A 21,115-nucleotide genomic window follows, 5' to 3' on the forward strand; every position below is an offset into this window, starting at 1 on the left:
ACGCAATTTTCTTATAATATTTATTTGAATAACTTTTTACAAATTACAAATACAACTTAATGGCTAATTTTTACAAGTCTTGTGAGTTGGTTGCATTTTATATATTATATAATGTGTAGGTATGTTTATACGTATATATAAACTATTACTAAATTATTATCAAGTGATAGGCATTGGTTTTGAAATAAAAAAGTTAAAAAAAATATTTAGATGAACTGGATTTTTTCCAAAAATCGCTAAATTTAAGCAGGAGTTGAAAAAAATGGAAAAAAATAACATATGTATATACATACATATATTTTTTAATAAAAAAAGTTTGGTTTTAAATTTTAAGCATGAAAAACAATAATTCTATATATAAATATATTTCGAACATGTTTTGAATATAATTTTTTGCGTTAAAAAAATTTTGGATTTTGAAATTTTTTTTTATATGAGCTTGGAGAGCTTAGGCGAGCGCGTTTGGTACGTTTCAAATAAAAAAATGTCATGAGTAAGCGCAGACAGATGCACAGTAATTTCTTTAACACAATTTTAATAGATTTCAACAGTGTCGTTAAGTAGTTCTTTATAGAGTTGCAAGATAATTAATTTTTGGAGATATTGATTAAAATTTGTAAAGCTTCGAATTCGCTTTCGACTTATTTCGTTCATTGGAGAGATGAAATTTTTTTGTAGAGTTTCGATTTTTTGAATTTTAGAGAGATGAAAAAAATTTTGTAGTTTCGAGTTTTTGTAATTATTATTTTCAAACAGTTCTGAAACTGAATTTAATTAAGTGGTTGCAATTTTTGAAGAAACAAGCTGTGTAGAGTTTTAATTTATTTAAAATCAGCAAATACTTTTGAGTTCAAATAAAAATTTTATAATTGTATCTAAATTTAATTTAAAAAAAAAAAACATTGAAATAATTACATACATTTTAATTTTTTAAGAAAAAACTGTGTAGAGTTTCAAATTTGCATAAAATCAAGCAAAATTTTTGGAATAATAATATGAAGATAAAACAGATACATTGCTCGCTAAAAACATTATTTTTTTAAGTAAAAAATTTTAGTGAATTTTATACATACATACAAGTATATTTATACATACGTGTATTTTAATGATTTTTTGTTTAAAATCAAACATGTAAAGTCTTAAATTCAAATTAAAAATTATACATTTCAAATAGTTTTATTTAATATTTTTAATAAGCTATCTTTTACAAAAACTGCAGTCAGAAACACATAAAACATTTAAAACAAAACCATCAAAGAAAATTAAATGTTTTCCAGTTTAGTTTTGAGAAATTTACGTTAATTTCTATGTTTTCCATAAATTTTGTTCACATAAAATTTTTTTTAAATTTGAAACTCTAACAAAGGTAAATATCGTGCAAACAATGTTGCCACATCGTAAACATATCTATCGTTATTTAAAATTACTTACGACAACTTTTAAAAATCTACACTTACAACAGATTTTCTAATTGCTTTTATACCAATCTTGTTCTACTGTAAGCCTATGCATACGTACTTTTCTAGCTTACTGTGTTACTGCGTCTGTGTGTTTAGTATGTGTGAAAACGCGCTGTGAACTGCTTGATTGTAGTCTATTATGTACCATTGCGTGTTTTGCACGCATTCAGTTCTTATTTTTAAACCTATTACTTTTACTATTTCAGCGTTAAAATATTTCATAATTTTTACTTAAACCAAATCTATTGTTTTTGCTACTTTCTTTTTGTCTACAATTATGTAAAAGTTCACTTAATATTAAGCTTGTCGCTACGCTTACTTGCTCAAACTACAGATGCTTGTTTACAATGCGCGTTGGCTACCGCTATTTAATGTTGTGGTGTTGCCCCACTACTTGAAATTTTGTATAATATTTTTTTCTTTTTTCCAGCTAATAAAAGCAAAGGAACATGCTTAATTTTTTACTCGCAATACACGCTCAACTTAAAACTCGTACTTAGTGTTTATATATTTAAATTCTCGTAAAAAATATAAATAAAAAATATTTCATAAAAATTTTGTCAGGTTTGCCAAACGTAAAAACTTAATCGAAAATAACTATGTTACAAATACAGTTTTAAAAAAAATTAATTATTTAAATTAATCATTTTAGTGTTACTTTTTCAGCCATATTTTTTTTAACCTTTTTTTAATGTTTTGATCACAAATCATTGATGAAAATATAACCAGCGTACTTTGCGTACGCACTGTATGCTTCGTAAATTTCTGTTTCGTTTTTAACAATAGCTGTAGCGTCTTATTCTCTTAACTTAAATTTTTATTGATTTGTATTTATTTACAGTGTGTGTCAAATGTATTCGGAAAGGAAACGTTGCAATTTTTCTCAGTGTGTGCGAATTTTTTAGTCTTTTGTTACTTTGAAAATTCTTTATACTTGCGTATATAGTTATGTATTATATATTTATGTATGTATGTACGTTAAGGGGCTCTAATGCAGCAAGGACACTCTCAAAGGTATTTTCAGACAGTTTAGCATGCGTTTTCTAAGTAGTATGTATTTGCTATTTTTCTTCAGTGTAGTAAGATATACAAATGTATGTATACAACTAGGTCTATTTACAGTGCAGGAGATCGTTTTATATAAAAAGTGATTTGTAAATACAGGAAATGTACAACCTTATCTACTAATGTTACGCGTATAAGTTTTTTCAACGAACGATTTTGAATATATTTAGGTGAATTTTTTTTCGTACCACTGACCGGTTTTGAAGTTTAGGGAAACGTATATACTTTTGAAACACGCATTTCTATAAAAAAAAAGTATATAAAATTTTTTGCACACAAAAACATTAAATTTTGTGGTGAACGATGATCAATTCTCAAAAACGCTTTTGGACAAAAAAAAGTATATTTTGTAGACTTTTTGTCGACTACAATTTTGTATATATTTGTTTTCGAACACACTTTTGAAATCGTTGAAACATTCAAAAAAAAATTGGAGAGTTTAAAAGTTTTTAAAATTTTTCGGAGAGTTTTAAAAAATTTTGTCTGCAGTTTTGATTTAAGTTTTGCAGTTTCCTACTAAAAAATGTTAATAAAATCATTTGGAGACTTCTTTGGAGAGTTTCAAAACTTTTGCTTTCAGGTTTGCAGCATATAAATTAATGTATCTAAATACTATGATGGTTGGTTTTGGTGAATTTTAGAGTGATTGGAATTTCATAGACATTTTAAAATTAATACAAAATTTTTAGGTAAGCAAGAAATTTTTTAGACTTCATTTACACTTTCAAACTAAGTTATACATGTATGAAAAACTTAATTGTACATTTAAATAAAAAATTTAGAGCTCTCTCTTGTTTCACAGTTTTCAAAACTTTACTTTTTATTCAAAACGTTATTTTCTAGTTATCTTCAAATACCGTTTTTCAGAACACCGAATTTTTGAAAACTTTGACCGGCTGAAAAATTGTAGACATTTTTAAAAATAAAATTTTTTTTGATACGTTACTCGAAAAGAAATTTTGTCAATTAAAATATTTATCTAAAAGGAGATTGCAATTTAAAGAAATGTTTTAGGAGCATTTACTTATTGGTTATTGAGTTTTTTAATATTTTTTTCAGTTGGAATATTTTTGTAATGTTTTTTCGTCATTTGCTGACATGCGTTTTTTGAGCTTTTGCAAAAAAGTGCAGTTTAGTCCACAGAATTTTACAGAAATTTTAAAGTATAGTATGTAGGTAGGTGAGTAGGGTTGCCAATGTATGTCAATATATGCACATACTTCCATATATGTATACAAATTAGTTTAAATAGTGAAATGTGATTTCAATTCGTAAAATTTCAATACTCAATTTTGAGTTTAAGTCAGTTGTTTTTGTTGCAAAAGTCGCGGTGTAGATAATTTTTCGTTTTTTGAAAAACAAATTTTTTATTTAATTTTTTTTTTATTTTAACTTCTTGTAATTTTCAGTTTCAATCCTTTAATATTACTTTTTATGTTTTTTCTATTAATTTTCAACATTGCTGCTTTTATTTCACGCGCTGGTGTATATACGTATATTTTTTTTGTGTATGCCGTTCGGTGCATAGTATTATCTAAAATCTTACCTGTAATAGTGTTTGAGTGCGCTAAATCACTTGGTTTTCATTTTTGCTTTTATTTTATTTTTTAATTACTGCATATTAAATAATTTTACTTTGCTGATTACTTTCATTAATTGTTTATGCTTAACATTTTTACTCATTATGCTGCTCTTAAATTCGGTAGTATCTTATCTTGCTCTTTAAAATTAGCTAAAATAAAATTATTTTGCAACAAAAAGTGTGCAAACAAAAAGCGAGCGAGTCGTTCTAAATATTGCTACTATTTTCATTTTACATTTTGGTTTCAAAAGTTTTCTCTTTTTTTTTAATTCTACAAATCACTCACGACTCTGTTTGCTACTAAATATTTACAAGTAAATTTTTCGTTTTCAATTTTTTCGCTGACGTCTTCGTGCACTTTTGCGATTGCTTTTGCAATTTTTTTCAGTGCATCACTTACTTATATGCTTTGCTGGCTTCTTTCTAGGCATAATTTTTCAATTTCGTTGGCATTTCAGTTTTAATTCACTTTTGCGCTTCTAACCTTACTTTTTCGTTTTCTTGTTATTTTTATCTTGCTGGTGATTTTGGGTTTCTAACGGTTTTGAACTACATATTTGCTTGTGTGTATGTTTTTCGATTATATTTTTTTTTTTTGTCCTGTGGGCGTTTGTTCTCTACAAAGTTTTCTTTTCCGCTTTTTGCACGCACTTTCATTATTTGTTGCTTTGTTGTTGTACCTACTTTTTTCGTTACTGCAGTGCGGTTAGTTGTTTTCTATTTTTTTTTGTTTGTCGGTGTCTTCAAGTTTTCTCGTCGGTTTCGGCTTACAACTTACAGGAGTTTTTTTGTTGTAGCTATGTTTTCTGTGCATCCTTTATATTCACTGCCGCCTTTTTGGATCTATGGTATGTGTTGTTTCAAAAGAACTGTCTATCTGTCTGTGCTATGTACTAATCGTAGAATTCACTAGCGTATTGCTTTCAATCTGCTGCCTTTGCTTAGAAAGAAAGATAAGCGCTGAAAGTAGAGAGATAGGAAAACAAATCGTTTAAATTCATAAGTTGTAACATTTTTTTTAGAAAGAAACGTCTTAAAGGTATCCTTATTCTTCAGTTATAGCTTAAGGTTACTGATTTCACACTAGATCGCTTATAAGAGTATAGAATAGAATAGAAATATAAGAGAATAGGAACTTCCACCTATATGGTAAGTATCTATGAGATTATGTTGAACCGATTGTATTTATAAGAATTATGAACAAAATACAAATGTTTTATCATCAATTATAAATTATAAAAAATATAAAGGTAGTATTTAATCATCTTCCGATATCAGCCATATAGTTGTTCCTAAACGCATTTGCAAAAATCCTTTTAGAAAACAGAAAATTATGTCAAAAGAAATAGATACATCGACCAGATCAATGTCAAGACTTCTACGAGATGATCATCACATGAAAGCCTACCGTCGGTCAACTGGGCAAAAACTAGGCACAAGCAAGCGACTTCTACAGTGGCACGCAATTAACGTCCATGATAGTATCCTCTTAATAGATGAAACGAATTTCACTGCTGAAGAAGTTTTTAATAAGCAAAATGAGAAAATCTTCGCATAAACCTTCAAAGATTTAAAAAATAGTATTCCAAAGTTCATTATGGCATCCGGCTGCTGTAATTGTTTGGTGTAGAATCACCAGTAACGTCGTTAAACCTCTACAATTTTGTGAAAAGGGTTTAAAACTGGGGCAAAAGTGTACCAGCAGAAAATCTTGAAAGACGTGGTAAGACAGATAAACAATACTCTTATCGACGAAGAGCATTGAATCTTTCAGGAAGATTCTGCTACAGCAAAAACCAAAGCAATATTTCTGGTTTCATAGCTGCAGATTATTGAAATTCTGGATGTCCAGATTTGAATCCATAAGACTACAGTTTCTGGTAACAGTTGGAGAACATGGTTTGTGGAATACCCTATAGAAATTTGAGTCTGAAAAAATATTTTGTTCGAACAGTGTTGTTTGGTTTGAAACTGTACGTGCTGCTTTTGAGTAAAAGCAAAAGGTGGCCCCTTTAAACAAAAGTTTGTGCATTTTTGATCTTGTATATGGAGTATTAAATAAAATTAACTATATTCAAAAATGTATTATAGTTTAATTTTTATAACGGACTGAAATTGTAACAGAACTTATGGCAGAAGTAGGTATTATGTTCTAGTGTTTTTTTAGAAAATACTAGAACAATAAAATATAAGAAAATATCCATGAGTTATTTTACAAAGCTTGTTTTGCATAAGCATTTACTTGTTCCTCAATAGATTACAGAACATTAGTGCCATATCGGTATGGGGGCTCAGAACACTTGCCAAAAAGGAAAACATTTAGAAAATACTATACAGTGTTAACTAAAATAGCGGTTTGGGGAACTACTGTAACGGCAATTAATGTGCTCAGAAAAAAAAAAATGAAATAAGCTATAAAATGTTTGGAACTAATTATTTTATACACAAACAAAAATATGTATATGCAACTTACCTCAAATCTATTGGTTTTTCATCAATGATACCACAGCCTGTTTGCTTTTTGTTGTTGTAATTGTAATAATTGTTGTTGTTGTTGCTCTTTACTTCCTTGTAAAACATTTGACATTGCGCCCGCGGTCGGTGTTTCAGCTATTGGCGTCGTTGCTTTTGCTATTGTTGCTGTTTTTGTTGCCAGTGTTGCGGCAGCTGTATCTCGTGCCGGTGTTACCGATGCATCATCACTACTATTATCATCACACTGCAACGTATTTACACCAACTAAATGTTTATTACAATCGTTGGTATTTGGTGTTGTTGTTGCAGCTGTGGGCGTGGTTGGTGCGAGCGACTGCTCTAGGTTTGTAGAGTTGCGTGATGTGAATTCACCGCTACTTCTATCACCAGCACCCCCACCACTACCAAGAACAACGCCGCTATCAGCACGTCGTGCTGTTGTTACTTTTGCTGTTGTGACTTCGGGCGCGCCTGTGGGTGCCGACGATAGCCGCAAAACACGTAACTGATGACGTGGCGGTGGTGGCGGGTGATAGTATGATTGTGACAATTGTTGCCGCTGCTGTTCACGCTTGCTTTGTGGTAAGTGCTGATGTTGCAGCAACTGCTGTTGTTGTTGTTGTTGCTGTTGTTGCTGGTAGTAAGCGTATTGCGGCTGTAGATGCGGATGTGGTGATTTGCGGTGCGGATGTAACTGACAGTTGCCAACAGCGCTACCCATGCTGCCATTGTTGTTGTTGTTATTATTATTAATATTGCTGCTATTATTATTATTGTGTTGATGATTTTTCACATTGAGCAACGTTAGACTGTACTTGGGCTTCGTTGTTGCCAACATTGTGTCGCCGATGCCAAGGTGTTGTTGTTTTTGTTGCTGCTGCAACTGTTGTTTCTTCGGCATTGTGCTGATCAAACCTGTACGCATATATTTCTGACCACCGCCAACACTACCGCTCACACATTCCAAACGGTTACTCCCATTCAACATACCAACACCACCATTTATGCCGCCCACCTCAGCATCAACGTCAACGCTATCAACATTTACCCCGCCGCCGCCGCCGCTGCCGCCACTGTCACCTTCGCCACTCACACCACCGCGCAACGTCAATGTTTCAAACTAAAGATTGTCTGGATAACTGCGGAAGTTATAGGTTCTAGCGCGCTGAAATTGCATTGAGTCAATGCCAACACCTACTCCACCATTAGCGCCACCACCGGCGCCGCCGCCACCATTGTAGGCATTCAACATCGGCGCCGTCGATTGTGAATTCATGGTGCCCATACCGTCATCGTAATTATTGTGTTCACTGCTGCTGCTGATGCCGCTATTGCTGCCACACTTGCCCACACTGCTGCCGGATTTATGTGTGCTGCTGCCACCGCCACTATTGCTGCCCACTGTGCCGCAGTTGCTGCCGCCCGAGGGGCCCTTGATTGGCTTGAATATCGCTGTGGTGGCATAGTACTTCTCCATCGGTGGCGGCGGCACCGAAGGTGGTCGGGGGAAAATCGCGCTTAACGGCGGTGGTGGTGTACGTCGCACATTCACATAACCGCCGACAACACCGCCGCCGGACATGGACATCTTTGTGGCAGGCATGTAATCCTGCATGTGTGGCACGGCATAGCCGCCTTCGGGTACATCTGCAAAAAGACGCAAGAAGGCTCGGATTTAGTAAAGGTGCGAATAAAGGTGAAAAGTGAATTGAATGGTAAGGGATGAAAAGAAGGAAACAAAATAAAGACGAGTAAATAGTTTACAAGTTAACAAAAACGCTCGGTACGCTTTTGGCGCAAGGTGGGGAGTTTATTGTGCTTAGTCATTTGTTCTGCAAGGTACCAGTAGCGTCTTAAAGGTATATGAAGTTACTTCCGTACATAGATTCAAGTTTACTTTGTTTTAAATTGGCGCTTTCCTCCTCTCGCTGATACAATTAGAAAAGAAGGGTTGCCAATGTGTTTGAAAAATTAAAAAAACGATGGATTTTATGTTGTTGAAGTTTTTATATGGTTGCCACCCGCAGGCAACTCTTTCACGCTTTTACATTGTGAGGCAAGGTCAATTCAAGTACCGCTTTCTAGATTCAAAAAGTATGCAAAAAGAGTCCTCTCTCATTTCTACGAAGTTCTCCAACATTTTTAAAAACAAATGTTCAGAAGCCAATTGCCGTTGCGGAATATTTGCAAACTGCAAACGAGTTGGATCTCCGTTGTTACCTTGCGTTCTTGTACAAGAACTATGGACCTCACGTGCGCTTAGCAGGCGCTGTGTCGATTTAGGAGGATATTTATGAATAATTTAAAGGCTTTAGCTGTCAAAGTGAAATCGCTATTAAGCTCGCCTATTTAACCTGACTTAACCTATAACTAAGCCATATAGTTTACGGCACACTCTCTGAATACCAGAACTGGTTTTAATACTTAGGAGAGCTTGAAAATTCACATTATTTGACTACTCTCGACCCCACGCCATCTCCAGAATTGCGAATTGCACTTTGGCATCTTAGGAAGAGTGACCAATTAGTTTTTGGTTTCCCAGAAATCTCATTTATGGATTATGGAACATTGAATGATGTAATAATGTTAATAAAAATATCTAAAAACTTTACAATTGATATTTTATATGTTTTGGCGGCAACCCTAATACTACAAATTGCCTATAAATACGTAAACTTACATCCCAACGTTATATTATATACATATGTTGTTTATATATTTATTTGTAGTTATGCACCCATATATTCATTACATATGCCAACCCAACACCTTATTAACGCACTTTGCGGCTTCCCCAGCTGGAGCGTGCTGCCATTACCACTGCCACTTTTGCCTTTCGCATTCTTTACCATTTCCATTTAATTATTTTCCGCACTTTACTCTACTTTACTTTCAATATTTCCACCCTTTTTCGAAATGTGTCAGCACTAACATTTCGAAGTCCCCCATCACTTGTTTTGACCACTTATTACTCCACCAAAGTAACCGACCAAGCAACCCAATTGTGGTGCTTGTGGTTCTACAATTTTCCTGCTGTTTACACTATACTTTTGCCTTTTAGTTTATGTTGTATCTACATTTGTAGTTGTTGTTCTGCTTATGTGCTAGCAGTTATATATAATATTATCGCTTATATTAGCTGTACATACCTGTATAGTCGGGCGTCATATTACATTGTAAATCATTTACGGCCGCGTATCCGTTGACGCCGCTGGTATACATATTCACGTTAAAAGGTTCGTGATAGAGACTATTCTTGCCAATCGAGTCATTATCATCGACGCTGGCCTGTGTGGAGTAAGAAAGAGCAAGAGAAAGATGATATTAAAAAGTTTTGTAAATAAAAGGTAAATTATAATTTTATGTAATAATATTTTTGAGGAACTTAAAATTAAAATAAGGCAGAGAAATCAATAAAATCTGGAAAAAAAAATTATTTTAAAAAATTGTAGATAAAATAAGAAATATTTTCTATAAAACAAAATATTTTAGTTTAAAAAAAATAAATAGTACATTAAAACTTTAAAGGCTGCTCAAAACTATTGCGCTCTATTTACTATATGTCAGCTGATATCTAATTGATATCTGTCGCCTCAACAAATTTGTGGCAGGTTCAAAGCGCTTTGTCGATTTTTATCAGAATTTTCGATCAATACTAGAAGCATTATGGTCTTACAATGGACTGGGGTTCTCAGCTCTCCATGTGGGATACGTTTTTGGATAAAACTTTCAACATAACCTAATCTAACCTACCGCAAGCTCTACCTCTCTAGAAACATTTTCATAGTGATTATAGTATATATAGACAGTATTAATTAAATAAACATTTCAACCTCAGTTGTCAACAGGAATGTTTAACAAATGCTTCCAAGCCTCAGCAAAGAATTAGAATTAGCGCAAGAATGCAGTCAATCAATGCGCCAGCAGCTAACCTCTCCAACAATTGCTATCTGTCATAAAAATTCTCAAGCGTTATTCTAACTTTACACACTTTTTTGTTGTCATTTTTCACTTTAACAATATTGTCATTAGTTAACTTTCGACTCTGAAGCTAATGCAGTGCTTAATCCTGCGAACAATGCTTAAGTAGTGCAACGTGGAGCATAGGGAAAGAAAAAAAATTAACGCTATAAAGCCACTAAAATGCATTAAAGTAAAGTATACTCTTTGCTGCGAAGCGTCAAACTGTGTAAGGGTAGCAAGCGCTAGTCATATACGAGCCACCACGAGTGCTCACAACTAAAAGCGCTACTTAATAACTAGCGCAAGAAGAGTGGTAATAAAGAAAATAGAACATAGAAATAAAATGGGACAGGAAGCCGTATGAAGTACCAGGAACAGAGTGTTAGATAAAAATAATAATAAAACAAATAGTATGAAATTAAATGGAGCAAAGTAGAATAAAATGTATGTAAACGCAAAAAGTTTACTTACACAAAAATATTGAGATTAAATAAAATAACTTTAAAAATAAAAGAAACAAAACAAAAACATTATAGTCGGTTGCAAATAATCTAAATACCCTTTATAAATAAAAAAAATTCATACACGAACTTGATTTTGATCGGTCAGTTTGTATGGCAGCTATATGTTATAGTAGTCTGATCTGAACACTATGCTCAGTTATTGTAATATTGTCTAGGACAATAATCTATGTCAAAGTTCGTGAAGATATCTTGCCAAATAAAAAAAGTTTTCAATACAAGTACTTGATTTTGATAGATTAGTCTGTATGGCAGCTACATATAACTGACAGTGATCCGATTTTGCCAGTTTCGTTAAATTAGCAGTTCCTTGGTGAGAAAAGGATGAGTGCAAAATTTCAGATCAATATCTAAAAATCTAAGAGCGTAGTTCGCGTATATGCAGACAGACAGACGGACTTGGCTAAATAAAGTAGACTCAGCTCGTCACGCTGATCATTTATACACAACCTCGGTTGTTTATTTATGGGTGCTAAAATTTTTGTGGCAAACATGATGTTTAGGGTATAATTATAAGATATTTAAATATAAATAAAATTGAAACCTAATAATAAAACAAACACAACTTAAAAGTTAAATAAAAATATTAAGTTTAGTTAGTAAAAAAAACGGTGAAAAAGAAATCTAACTGCAATAAATTAAACTAGTTTATTGCAAATTTAAATAATTTAGCTCAATTTAATTAAATTATTTATATATTTTTAATTTATATCATATAGTTTAAATTAAAGGAAATGAGTTCAATGATTTCAAAGTTATTGAATTTAGTTAAATTTTACATAATTTAGTTAAAATGTATTTTAATTTCATTCAATGCAATTACATGTCAATGGGATTCAATCCAGTTGAAATTAAATCTAGTTAAATTTGTCTAACTTTAACTTAATTTAATTTATTTTAATTCAAATAAAATTTATCAAGGTCAATCTAAATTTATTGATTATTTAATTATTTTTAATTGAATTTAATCTGAGCCATTTTAATTTAATTAAATTTAACTTTATTTAATTCAGTTCAAGTTAGTTAATTTCATAATATTAATCAATTTATTTTAAATCAATTAAGTTCCAGTCATTTCTTTTAAGTCAATCAAATTAAATTAATTTGTTAAAATTTTTAAATTGTTTCAAATAAATTGTTCATTTCAATCCAATTTAAATTAAATTTAATTAAATTTTTTATGCGCTTCAATTTAATTTAATGTATTTTTAATCAAATAAATTTAATTTAGCTTGATTTATTTTTTTCATGTCATTTAATTATTTAATTTTAATAAAATTTGATTTCGTATTATTTAATTTTTTTTAGTAATTTTAATTAATTATAATTCAATTAAAATAAACAATTTTTTAATTGTTTTAATTTGAGTTCGTCTGAATAATTGTAATCTAATGAAATTTGTGAATGCAATTAAATTTAATTAATTTCAACTTAATTTTAATTAATTTAATTTAAATAAATATAATATCGCTTAATTTAGTTTAATATAATATATTTCAATTAAGTTTACATATATTTTTTTAATTTATCGTGTCTTATTTAAAATCAATTAAATTTATTTAAATCTGAATAAAATTAGCCGTAGTTTAATTTAATTTAGTTGACCTAACTATAACTTAATTAGAAAAATTTTTAATTAAAGTTAATTACTGGTTAATTAATTAACTAATTTTTTGAAATCGAGTTAATCTAAATTAATTTACGTGAATTATTTTGATTTACATTTTATAAAATTAAATAAATAAATTAAATTAAATCAAATCAAATGACCGCATTCCAATAAAACAAACGCTACAAAATCGACCGCAATAAAGTCAATTGAGTTCCAATCAAACTATTGAGCCACAAATACGAATATATAAGTATGTAGAAACACTATGTTGTATGTATGGCATACCAGTATGTTAATAGTGTATAAATGTGCACACGTGAGCACTGTGCATAGCACTTACCTTAATGCCACCGCCATTGGGTCGATGTTTATCCACATTGCCGCCCAATGTGTTCGGATTGAAGCTATATTGGAATGCGTCCAGGACATTGCTGCCGCGTGCACGCTTCGTACGCGTCACAATGCAGAATATGGCGCCAACGAGGAAAATAATTATCACCGTTAGAATAACAATAACAATACCAATTGAGAATTTCTCCGATGGTTCCTGATCGATGGGACGTGGGGCAATTACTGTGGCAAATAAATGGAAAATTGTTCATGCAGTTTTATAAATATGTAAATATATGTATGTGTGTAGTAAATGAAAGCAGCAGCTAGGTGTTTGCGGAGCGGCGGGAAATATGCAGACAAATATACTGTATATATAATATGGTGAGTTTATTGAAATTATATATATACATATGTATGTACAATATGTTGGCATGTAGTTGTTTGCAATTTGCGCCACCCTTTCATGTCATTAAATTAAAGATAAATATTTAAAGGGAAAATAATGTTTTCAATTATTTGCCAAGCGCGCACTTAATTGTTATATGAAAATGCTTTTTAACTCTTGCAACCAACTGCACCTTTTTCATTTGTTTATTTTTTCTTTCTTTGCACTTTACTTTATCATTAACTACTGTAACTGCCTGCTGCTAATTTTTCCACTTTTCTCCCTCACTAATTGTTGTTTTTATAATTTCAGTGTCACTTACATTGCGGTCCATTGTTGTAGCCGAGGCCAGCGCCCGCCGCCGCACCCATACCGCCGTCATTCATGCCGCTGCCGCCGCCGCCATTCATGGTGCCCATCTTGCCCAGACCATTCTTTTGTCCATGATGATAGTCATTACTTTGTAATGGATATTCGCGCGTGTCCTGTGGCAGCGTGGCACGTTGCTCAGACTCATCTGTGAAATTTCCCACGGCCGGTACTGCAAGTGAAAGAATAGTATATCGAAAGCGTTAAAATGGTTAAATTGCTGTGGTGTAAGTGCGATAATGCGCGTGTCATGATTACTTATAAAGTAATTAATTATTATTTGAGTATATTTAAATTATTTTTTATGTTATTTACTTTTTATAATTTTTTTTGTTATTTATAATTTTTTTTTTTTAGTAAATTATTTTCTCACGCTATTTCGTATTGTGACTCGCTCAGCGGCATAGCTTATAATTTTTAATATTTCTGAAAATCCAGTTTACCGTAAAGTTACCCACCCAACATCAGTAATCTTCTCGCAAACCACATTCGCCTTGCACCTGGTCAAACACACTCACTCACTCTCCGTTCTTCCTTCTCAAATAAACACACATCAATATCTTACTTTTCTTTTATGAAATTAAATACACGTATTATAGCGTGACACCCCACCTTTGGGACCAAATATACACGGAAGATCAACAAATAATAATATACGCTTTCTGTCCAGCAGCTGTCACTTTAAGATACTTTCTATGACAGTTGCGTCTTTTTTAATTTTCGGCTGTGTTCTGTTTGTGCTACCATTTGCCATATTTCAGCATTTAGTTCCGCAGCGAATCACATTCGCTTCACTTTCACTTTCAATTTCATTTTTTAATTTCCCCCATTTTTTATCGCAAACATTTTCATCTTTTTTGAAGGCTATGGAATTATTATGTCTCCGAGCGATATGTTGTGCGTATTTCCTAGAAAGTACTGTGCTTCCTTCGAGGGCTGAATTCAATTTTCTACACTTTGAGGACTTGACAGCAAACTTCAAGGTACTCGCGTATATATGTGTGTGTATATAGAATATATAATATAAGTATATGCATTACAACGGTAGTTGTAGCGTTGCGTAAGATCTCCATACGTCAACTGTCGCTTTGTCACGCGGCTTGAATTAATTTCATACTTACTACTATATATAAAATATTAAATACATATGTACGTATGTACATATTTGTTTACATACTCCATAAACATATATAGGTTATATAGTATGTATATATACAAGTATGTACATGATATTTGTTCCTGTTCACGCTTACCACTGGGTGGCATAATTTCCTGTTTATAATGAAGCATTTCGCGCACTCTTGATGTGGTTAATAAAAGGATATTGTGGTCAACCCTTAAGTTTGCAGTATTTCCTCGAAACCCACGATGGAAATTAAATTTTAAATTGTATTTGCAGAGTTTTTATTGACAGCACTGCGAAGGTATCAAATGTCACCAAGATTCCAAGAATTTACTACACTTTTGTTAAAGTTGAAGCGATAATTTATTGAGTAATAATATTATATTTACACTCTTTTTTAACTGGAATCTCTCTGCAAGTTTACTGTTGATCTCATTACTTAGCAAGCTTGTTTGATTTTTGAACGTAAGTGGCAATAAAATGACCAATTGCAAGCGCCAAAGCTATGAAAGTACTCGCTGTACTCTTATGAAGGAAAATTTCGCTTTTGCCAGTGAGAAATTACATATATGTATATCGATAACAGCATGAAAAAGTCATCATTTGTCTCATACAACCTCAGCAAGATTAATGATAGGTAACGCGGTAGCTTTACTTTATGATTAAACTGGTTTAGGTGCCTGATTACAGCGGTGTGGCAAGAAACTGCCTGATGAGCTTACTAGGTCAGACACTTCAGTCTCACTAGCTGCAAATTGGAACGGATAGGAGTTCCGGTTGCTTTCTGCGGTTTATTACTGAATGGTTGAGCCGCAGGCGAGCTCGATAAACGCTGGTCATGTTACTATTAATTGTACGATTCACAAGGTTTTGAGGTTTTGTGAGCTCTTCGTCTCCAAGAGAGTTCACCTTTCTATAGTTTAGAAGTTCTAACTAGATACTGTCTGATCAATATTCCTGCGGTATGAATGAAAATTTTACCGGATGTCATTTTCATAAGCATTTTTCAAGAAAATGAGATATATTCAAATCAAAATTTCGTTCTTCAATGTCTCGCTTTTTTCAGATCAAGGCTAAAGTGCTCCGGATCAGATACTTTTAGACATCCAGATTTGTGATAGGTTCAAGGCGCTTTGTCGAAAGTTACTATCCAAGTGAAGGGCGTCTTTATCTGGCTTCACAAAGAACTATGTAGAAAAGTCCAAGTCTAAAGGTTAGCCTTCCCAGTTGTGTAGGCTAACCGGACTCAAACATAGAGTTGATAACAAAGCCGAAAGATTTTATTTCAATCACCACAGCCACAGCCACAGCTGCTAAGGTAGAAAAGTCTACTGGTCTCTTGTTTTCTGATTAAAATAATTTAATACCCATAGAGTTTTTGGCATCATATATACTGTCTTTCGTATGATTTTTAACAGAAATCAGAGTCTTCCTCCTGGTAGAATGAATGGATTAATATTCATTTCACTTCAGTTTAGTTTTAACATTTGTTGCAGAGCTTCTATTGTAGCACTAAAAAGTATATTTTAGCCTGTTTTATATAAAAATGTTGGCATCATCTAGCACTGCCAAACATCGATTAATATGGAATGACATTTTCTTAGCTAGTTGCTATCTTGGTTCAGACAAGTCATGATGATTTCCTAGCAACTTCTGATGAAAAGTGGCTAAGCAAAAAATTAATAAAGCGGGACTCGCTTGTAGTTAAAAAAATATTTCCACTTGAAGTTATTTTTAAAGCAAAAATTCGAACTTTCAAGTTAGCGGTAAAAAGCCTATTACTTTAACTCAAGCTTTTCGAAAGCTTCCAAAATAAGTTAGCGACAAGAGAGTCCCTAGTACTCCAATAAAAAAACGCTTTTTAAGATATTCTAGTATCGAGTACTCAAATTCATATCTAAAACTTGTCTATGGCTTTAAATTAGCTTTATGCGTACTAAGCCAACAATAATAAAATTTAAGCTCCCACTGAAGTATTTAACAACTTTTCACTGAATTAAAACAGTTGTCAAAACCCTGCGTTATAAATAACAATGCCTCCATACAAACTCTAAATAATCTAAAAACTTCAAGGTCTGTTTCTACGCACTAAACGCATTAGTAGACAAATATACTCAGAAGTTAATGTAAAGTGATTTTTTTTTTCTTTGTACCAAAGCATATCTTTCAATTGCGTTTTCATGAAGGGCGCTGCGCCATAGTAACGTAAATGGCATAATTATGATTTTTGATGTGGACGGAAAGATATGATTTCCTACGCTTAACGCAGATGCGCGCCTCAAACTACACACAACCGCTTCGTGTCACAGCTTTAATGTGGTATTTAAGTATAGCTATGTATATGTTTGTTGCTGTGTATTTTCGTGTGCCTCATTTCCGGCCGCAAACGCCTGTTGAAAGGACTTCGCTCAATACGCGCGCACACAGCTAAATTTAGTACTCAAAAGCTTTTGTCTTTTACTATGGCATTAAATCTTTGTTTGCAACGTAGTAGATTGATGCGTTTGCGTCTGCACGTGTGTGTGTGTTTCGAGTACTTCATTGTGTATGCGACACTATCTTGGCACTTTTGTCTCGTCGTCACAAATGCAGGCAGCTAGTTGCTTGCCTTTCATTTTTTACAACTTCTACTCCTTTTGTTTGCACTATTAAATAGGCATGTCATAAACTAAGTTTATGCTTTTATATATAAATGTATATGTGTGTGCGTATTGAGCTATTCTTTGCCGCAATAAAACGTTTAAAATAATTAAAATGTTTCGTGCCACATTTAACTCATTCAATGCGCAAAAAAATAGAACAAAATGAATGCTACATCATGCCCCGGCAACTACGCAGAAGGCAGCGCAGCAGAGTGAACTATTTTTACCCTGAACAGGGCATATTAAATTGGTCACGAAATTTGTAAAATCTAGAAGAATACATCGGAGATCCTATAAAATATAAATATATGATCAGCATGAAGAGTTTGGTCTATTTAGCCTTCGAGAAGGTGATCATTTGTCAGAAACGCCGCTGTCGAATTACTATAGCATATAGCTGCCATACAAACTGACCCATCAAAATCGAATTAGAGGTAGGTGTATACCATTTTATGCTATAAAAAATGCATCTGTGAAGGGTATTATAGCTTCGGTGCAACCGAAGTTAACGTTTCTTCTTTTTACAGCTGTAGTTGCTGTAGCATATCCTTGCTTTTATGGCGCTGCCAAACCACAACAAAGGCGCTTGCTGTTTTTGCGTTGTGATTGCACTCATTTTATTTGCTGCTTTGTGCTTACAGCGTTTTTGCTTTTGTTTTTCACAGTGCGTGCGATTATTTTACGTGCATAACTTTTTTTTATCACATATTAAAATAGTTTTTTTAATTTTTTTAAAGTTCTTTTTTTTTTCTTTGTACCCCTGTGCTTATAGCTACTAATTTGCTTTGCTCTTTGTCTTTTGTATTCGCAAATGCTGCGGTTCTGTCCCCTACCAGCATGTGACAGCGTAGTTAAGTGTCCTGTGTTCGCAGTCAACTGTGCGTGCCGCCTTTAAATCCTTTTTTTCATGCATGGCAGCAGATTTAGTGGTAAATGTATTGATCGATTCTTGTATTTCTACTTTTTCAGATTCACATATCCTTTACTTTTCAAGTGAAAATTCCAAAAAATGTTAAACGTCTCACTGCCATGACAATTGACGCACTCATGCTCATAAAGTGTAGCTGCAAGCACTTTTATATCACACATGCCACAATAGTCTGCTACCTTTATGCTGCAGCATTGTCATATTTCCACCTTTGCTAGCAACCACTTGAACACTCCATTTACCTTAGCGCTTTATTTATTTTGTGATTTTCGTATTTCGCTGTGATTTTGCTGCGATTTGTTCACTGCATTTTATTGTTTATCTCTTTTATTTACTTTTTATTAATTCTATTTTATTTATTGTTTTCTTTTAACGGCTGGAAAACTCTCGAGTGTTTATTTTTTTTTGGCAATTGCGTCGTAGCGCTCATTATTATATTTAAAAGCAAATGCTCCTCCTCACCACAATAGCATATGACCCATAAAGAGTAGAGTCCAACATAAGAATTCCCTCCATTCCCAGCTACTGCATACACATCCTTTTGTTATTTGCAGCACAATGTGTTCAGGCAGTGGTTAGTTGTAACCCGCAGCGGTAAAGACCAGCAGCTGCTCTTTCCTCTATTATCATTTCTTATTGCATATAGCATGCGTATAAGTTCTAACAATTTGCTGGTATCTTTGGCGGGCTGCTGTTATTGTGCTTGACGATTTGTTGAACGGTAATTGCCTCAAGTGTTGTCTCAAATTGTCCCAAATGATTTTGTCTAATTCATTTTGACAATTTTATTCATAGACAACACCATGAAGGGTTGGTTTGCTTTGCCTCCAATGGGTTAGGTAGAGCCTTCTGATATTATTGAATTGTTTATATAAGTACCGTCAGTATTGTTATAATGTCTATGCAATTTTAATTAATACCATAATAGAATAGAGATCTATCCTTATCAAAATGTCTATCAATATAGCTGTACCACAAGTTGGGATATCCACTCAGAGTTCTTTGTTATAAAGAAAGCAAAGTTACATCCAAAATACACCGGGGTTCTTACTCTACAAAGCTTAAAACTTTTGGTATGCATATATTATTGAAGCAAATTTAAAAAAAGATGTTTTGAAAACAAGAATTTTAATAAGGTATTAAGTGTTTCTGACACACCTCAGCACAAGTCTAATATGTAAGCCATCTGTAAATAACAGTATATACTTGTACGATTCACTAATAGCAGCGATGTCATATTGCGATCAAATCTAACCCCTGATGTTATCAATAAATGTCAGATGTAGCATTAGCATTTGTCACTAATATGAAATCTCGAGGTGAAGACTAGTTAATATTTTTCAAAATTTCGCAGAATATGTTTCCGAAGTTTTACAGATATTTCACTCGCTATGTGCACTTTCAAAACTAGAATCTCAAATATTTTTAATCACGGAATTAATCTTATCGACCCAGCGATAAACGCATTACATAATCGATGAAGTACTGTAAACTTTAACAGCATTATAAGGCAAGTTCAAAATAGCATAGCTATTTTATATTATTATTTTCTCATTTTTATCAGCATGGCTTACAAACTAAATTACTGCAATTCCTAAAACAGCCGGTTCTACCTTAAAAGAATTGATCCGGATTTTATGCGGCCTGGGCTGTTGTTTCGGAGATCTAACCATATTTAGATTGTTAAATAAAAACATCAACCATTGAAATAGAAAAGCTAAGCGATATTCGATTAAAATCTACGATTCTTGAATTAGAACACATAAGTACCTATAATTTTATGTTGGAATACTCAGTTTGTAAGACTTGCAAATTTTTGAATTAAAGAGAAAAAATATTTCTTGATTTACTTGAAAAAGAATACGTATACATAAAGCTTAATCCAAGCACAATTTTTCTGAAAGAGATTATCAATTTTATACGACGGATATAAACTAACAAAGCAGACATGTATAATAATATTGCATATTTTAATATTTTCTTGGAACAATTAATACAGGAGGGACTATTCGGATTATTCCCATAACAGTCGGGTCTACGTAAACGTGCTTCATGGATGTTTTCTGCCGCTACAGCAACATATTTTATGAAATCTAAGCCAATTCACTTTCGGTGTGAACACTACTGAAGACAGACATTGTGCATCATATGTTAAAGGGTTCTATTTCAAAGAACAATACGTCAAAATCCACGGTATAGGGTGTTGTAGAAGCAAAGGACTTAAAAATTCACTTTCAAAACGGATGAACTAATAAGATTTTGAAAGAAACGTTATGAGTCAAGAATTGCAACTTGAAGCGATAGTTATCACATTTCTCTATTTTACTTTGAAAATAACTATACAATCTGAGTTAGTTGGAAAAGATTGCTATCATACAAAGTATGTATGATTTTGACTTTTCAATATTAATTAGCTAGTTCAAGAACCTTACAGATCCTTATCACGTTGGAGAAGATGAATTTCTGCTTTATGAGTTTATAACCATAACTCATAGGAAGGTGAGATTGATAAGTGCTGAATGATTTGATCGCCTTTCGTAGGCCTGAGAAGAAGAGGTAGTAGTAGCACTAAATGGAGTTCCCTAATATTATCTGAGGACGTAACTGTTATAACTACTCTCTAATAACTATAAATGTTTGTGTCTAGTAATATATGA

The 21,115-nt window shown here is 32.8% G+C and overlaps 2 protein-coding genes across 2 annotated transcripts in view; both read right to left on the reverse strand.

The window, feature by feature from the left end:
• Positions 1-1,174: 1,174 nt before the first annotated feature.
• On the reverse strand, positions 1,175-7,702 carry LOC138856123 (putative uncharacterized protein DDB_G0277255; the record flags this gene model as incomplete). The annotated part of the gene is made up of 2 exons (XM_070106538.1): positions 1,175-5,067; positions 6,581-7,702. A coding segment is annotated over one exon (1,101 nt), but the record flags the coding sequence as incomplete, so codon positions are not given.
• Positions 7,617-21,115, reverse strand: part of smal (smoke alarm) — a 137,835-nt gene continuing 124,336 nt past the window's right edge. Inside the window, exons 9-12 of the mRNA XM_036365013.2 lie at positions 13,719-13,937; positions 13,019-13,251; positions 9,732-9,870; positions 7,617-8,229 (exon numbers count right to left, since the gene is read on the reverse strand). Coding sequence (XP_036220906.2) covers positions 7,703-8,229; positions 9,732-9,870; positions 13,019-13,251; positions 13,719-13,937 — 1,118 coding nt within the window. The 3' untranslated portion in view covers positions 7,617-7,702. The remainder of the gene's footprint in view (positions 8,230-9,731; positions 9,871-13,018; positions 13,252-13,718; positions 13,938-21,115) is intronic.

This window comes from Bactrocera oleae, chromosome 3 (assembly GCF_042242935.1).
Source record: "Bactrocera oleae isolate idBacOlea1 chromosome 3, idBacOlea1, whole genome shotgun sequence".
Classification (NCBI taxonomy): Eukaryota; Metazoa; Arthropoda; class Insecta; order Diptera; family Tephritidae; genus Bactrocera; species Bactrocera oleae.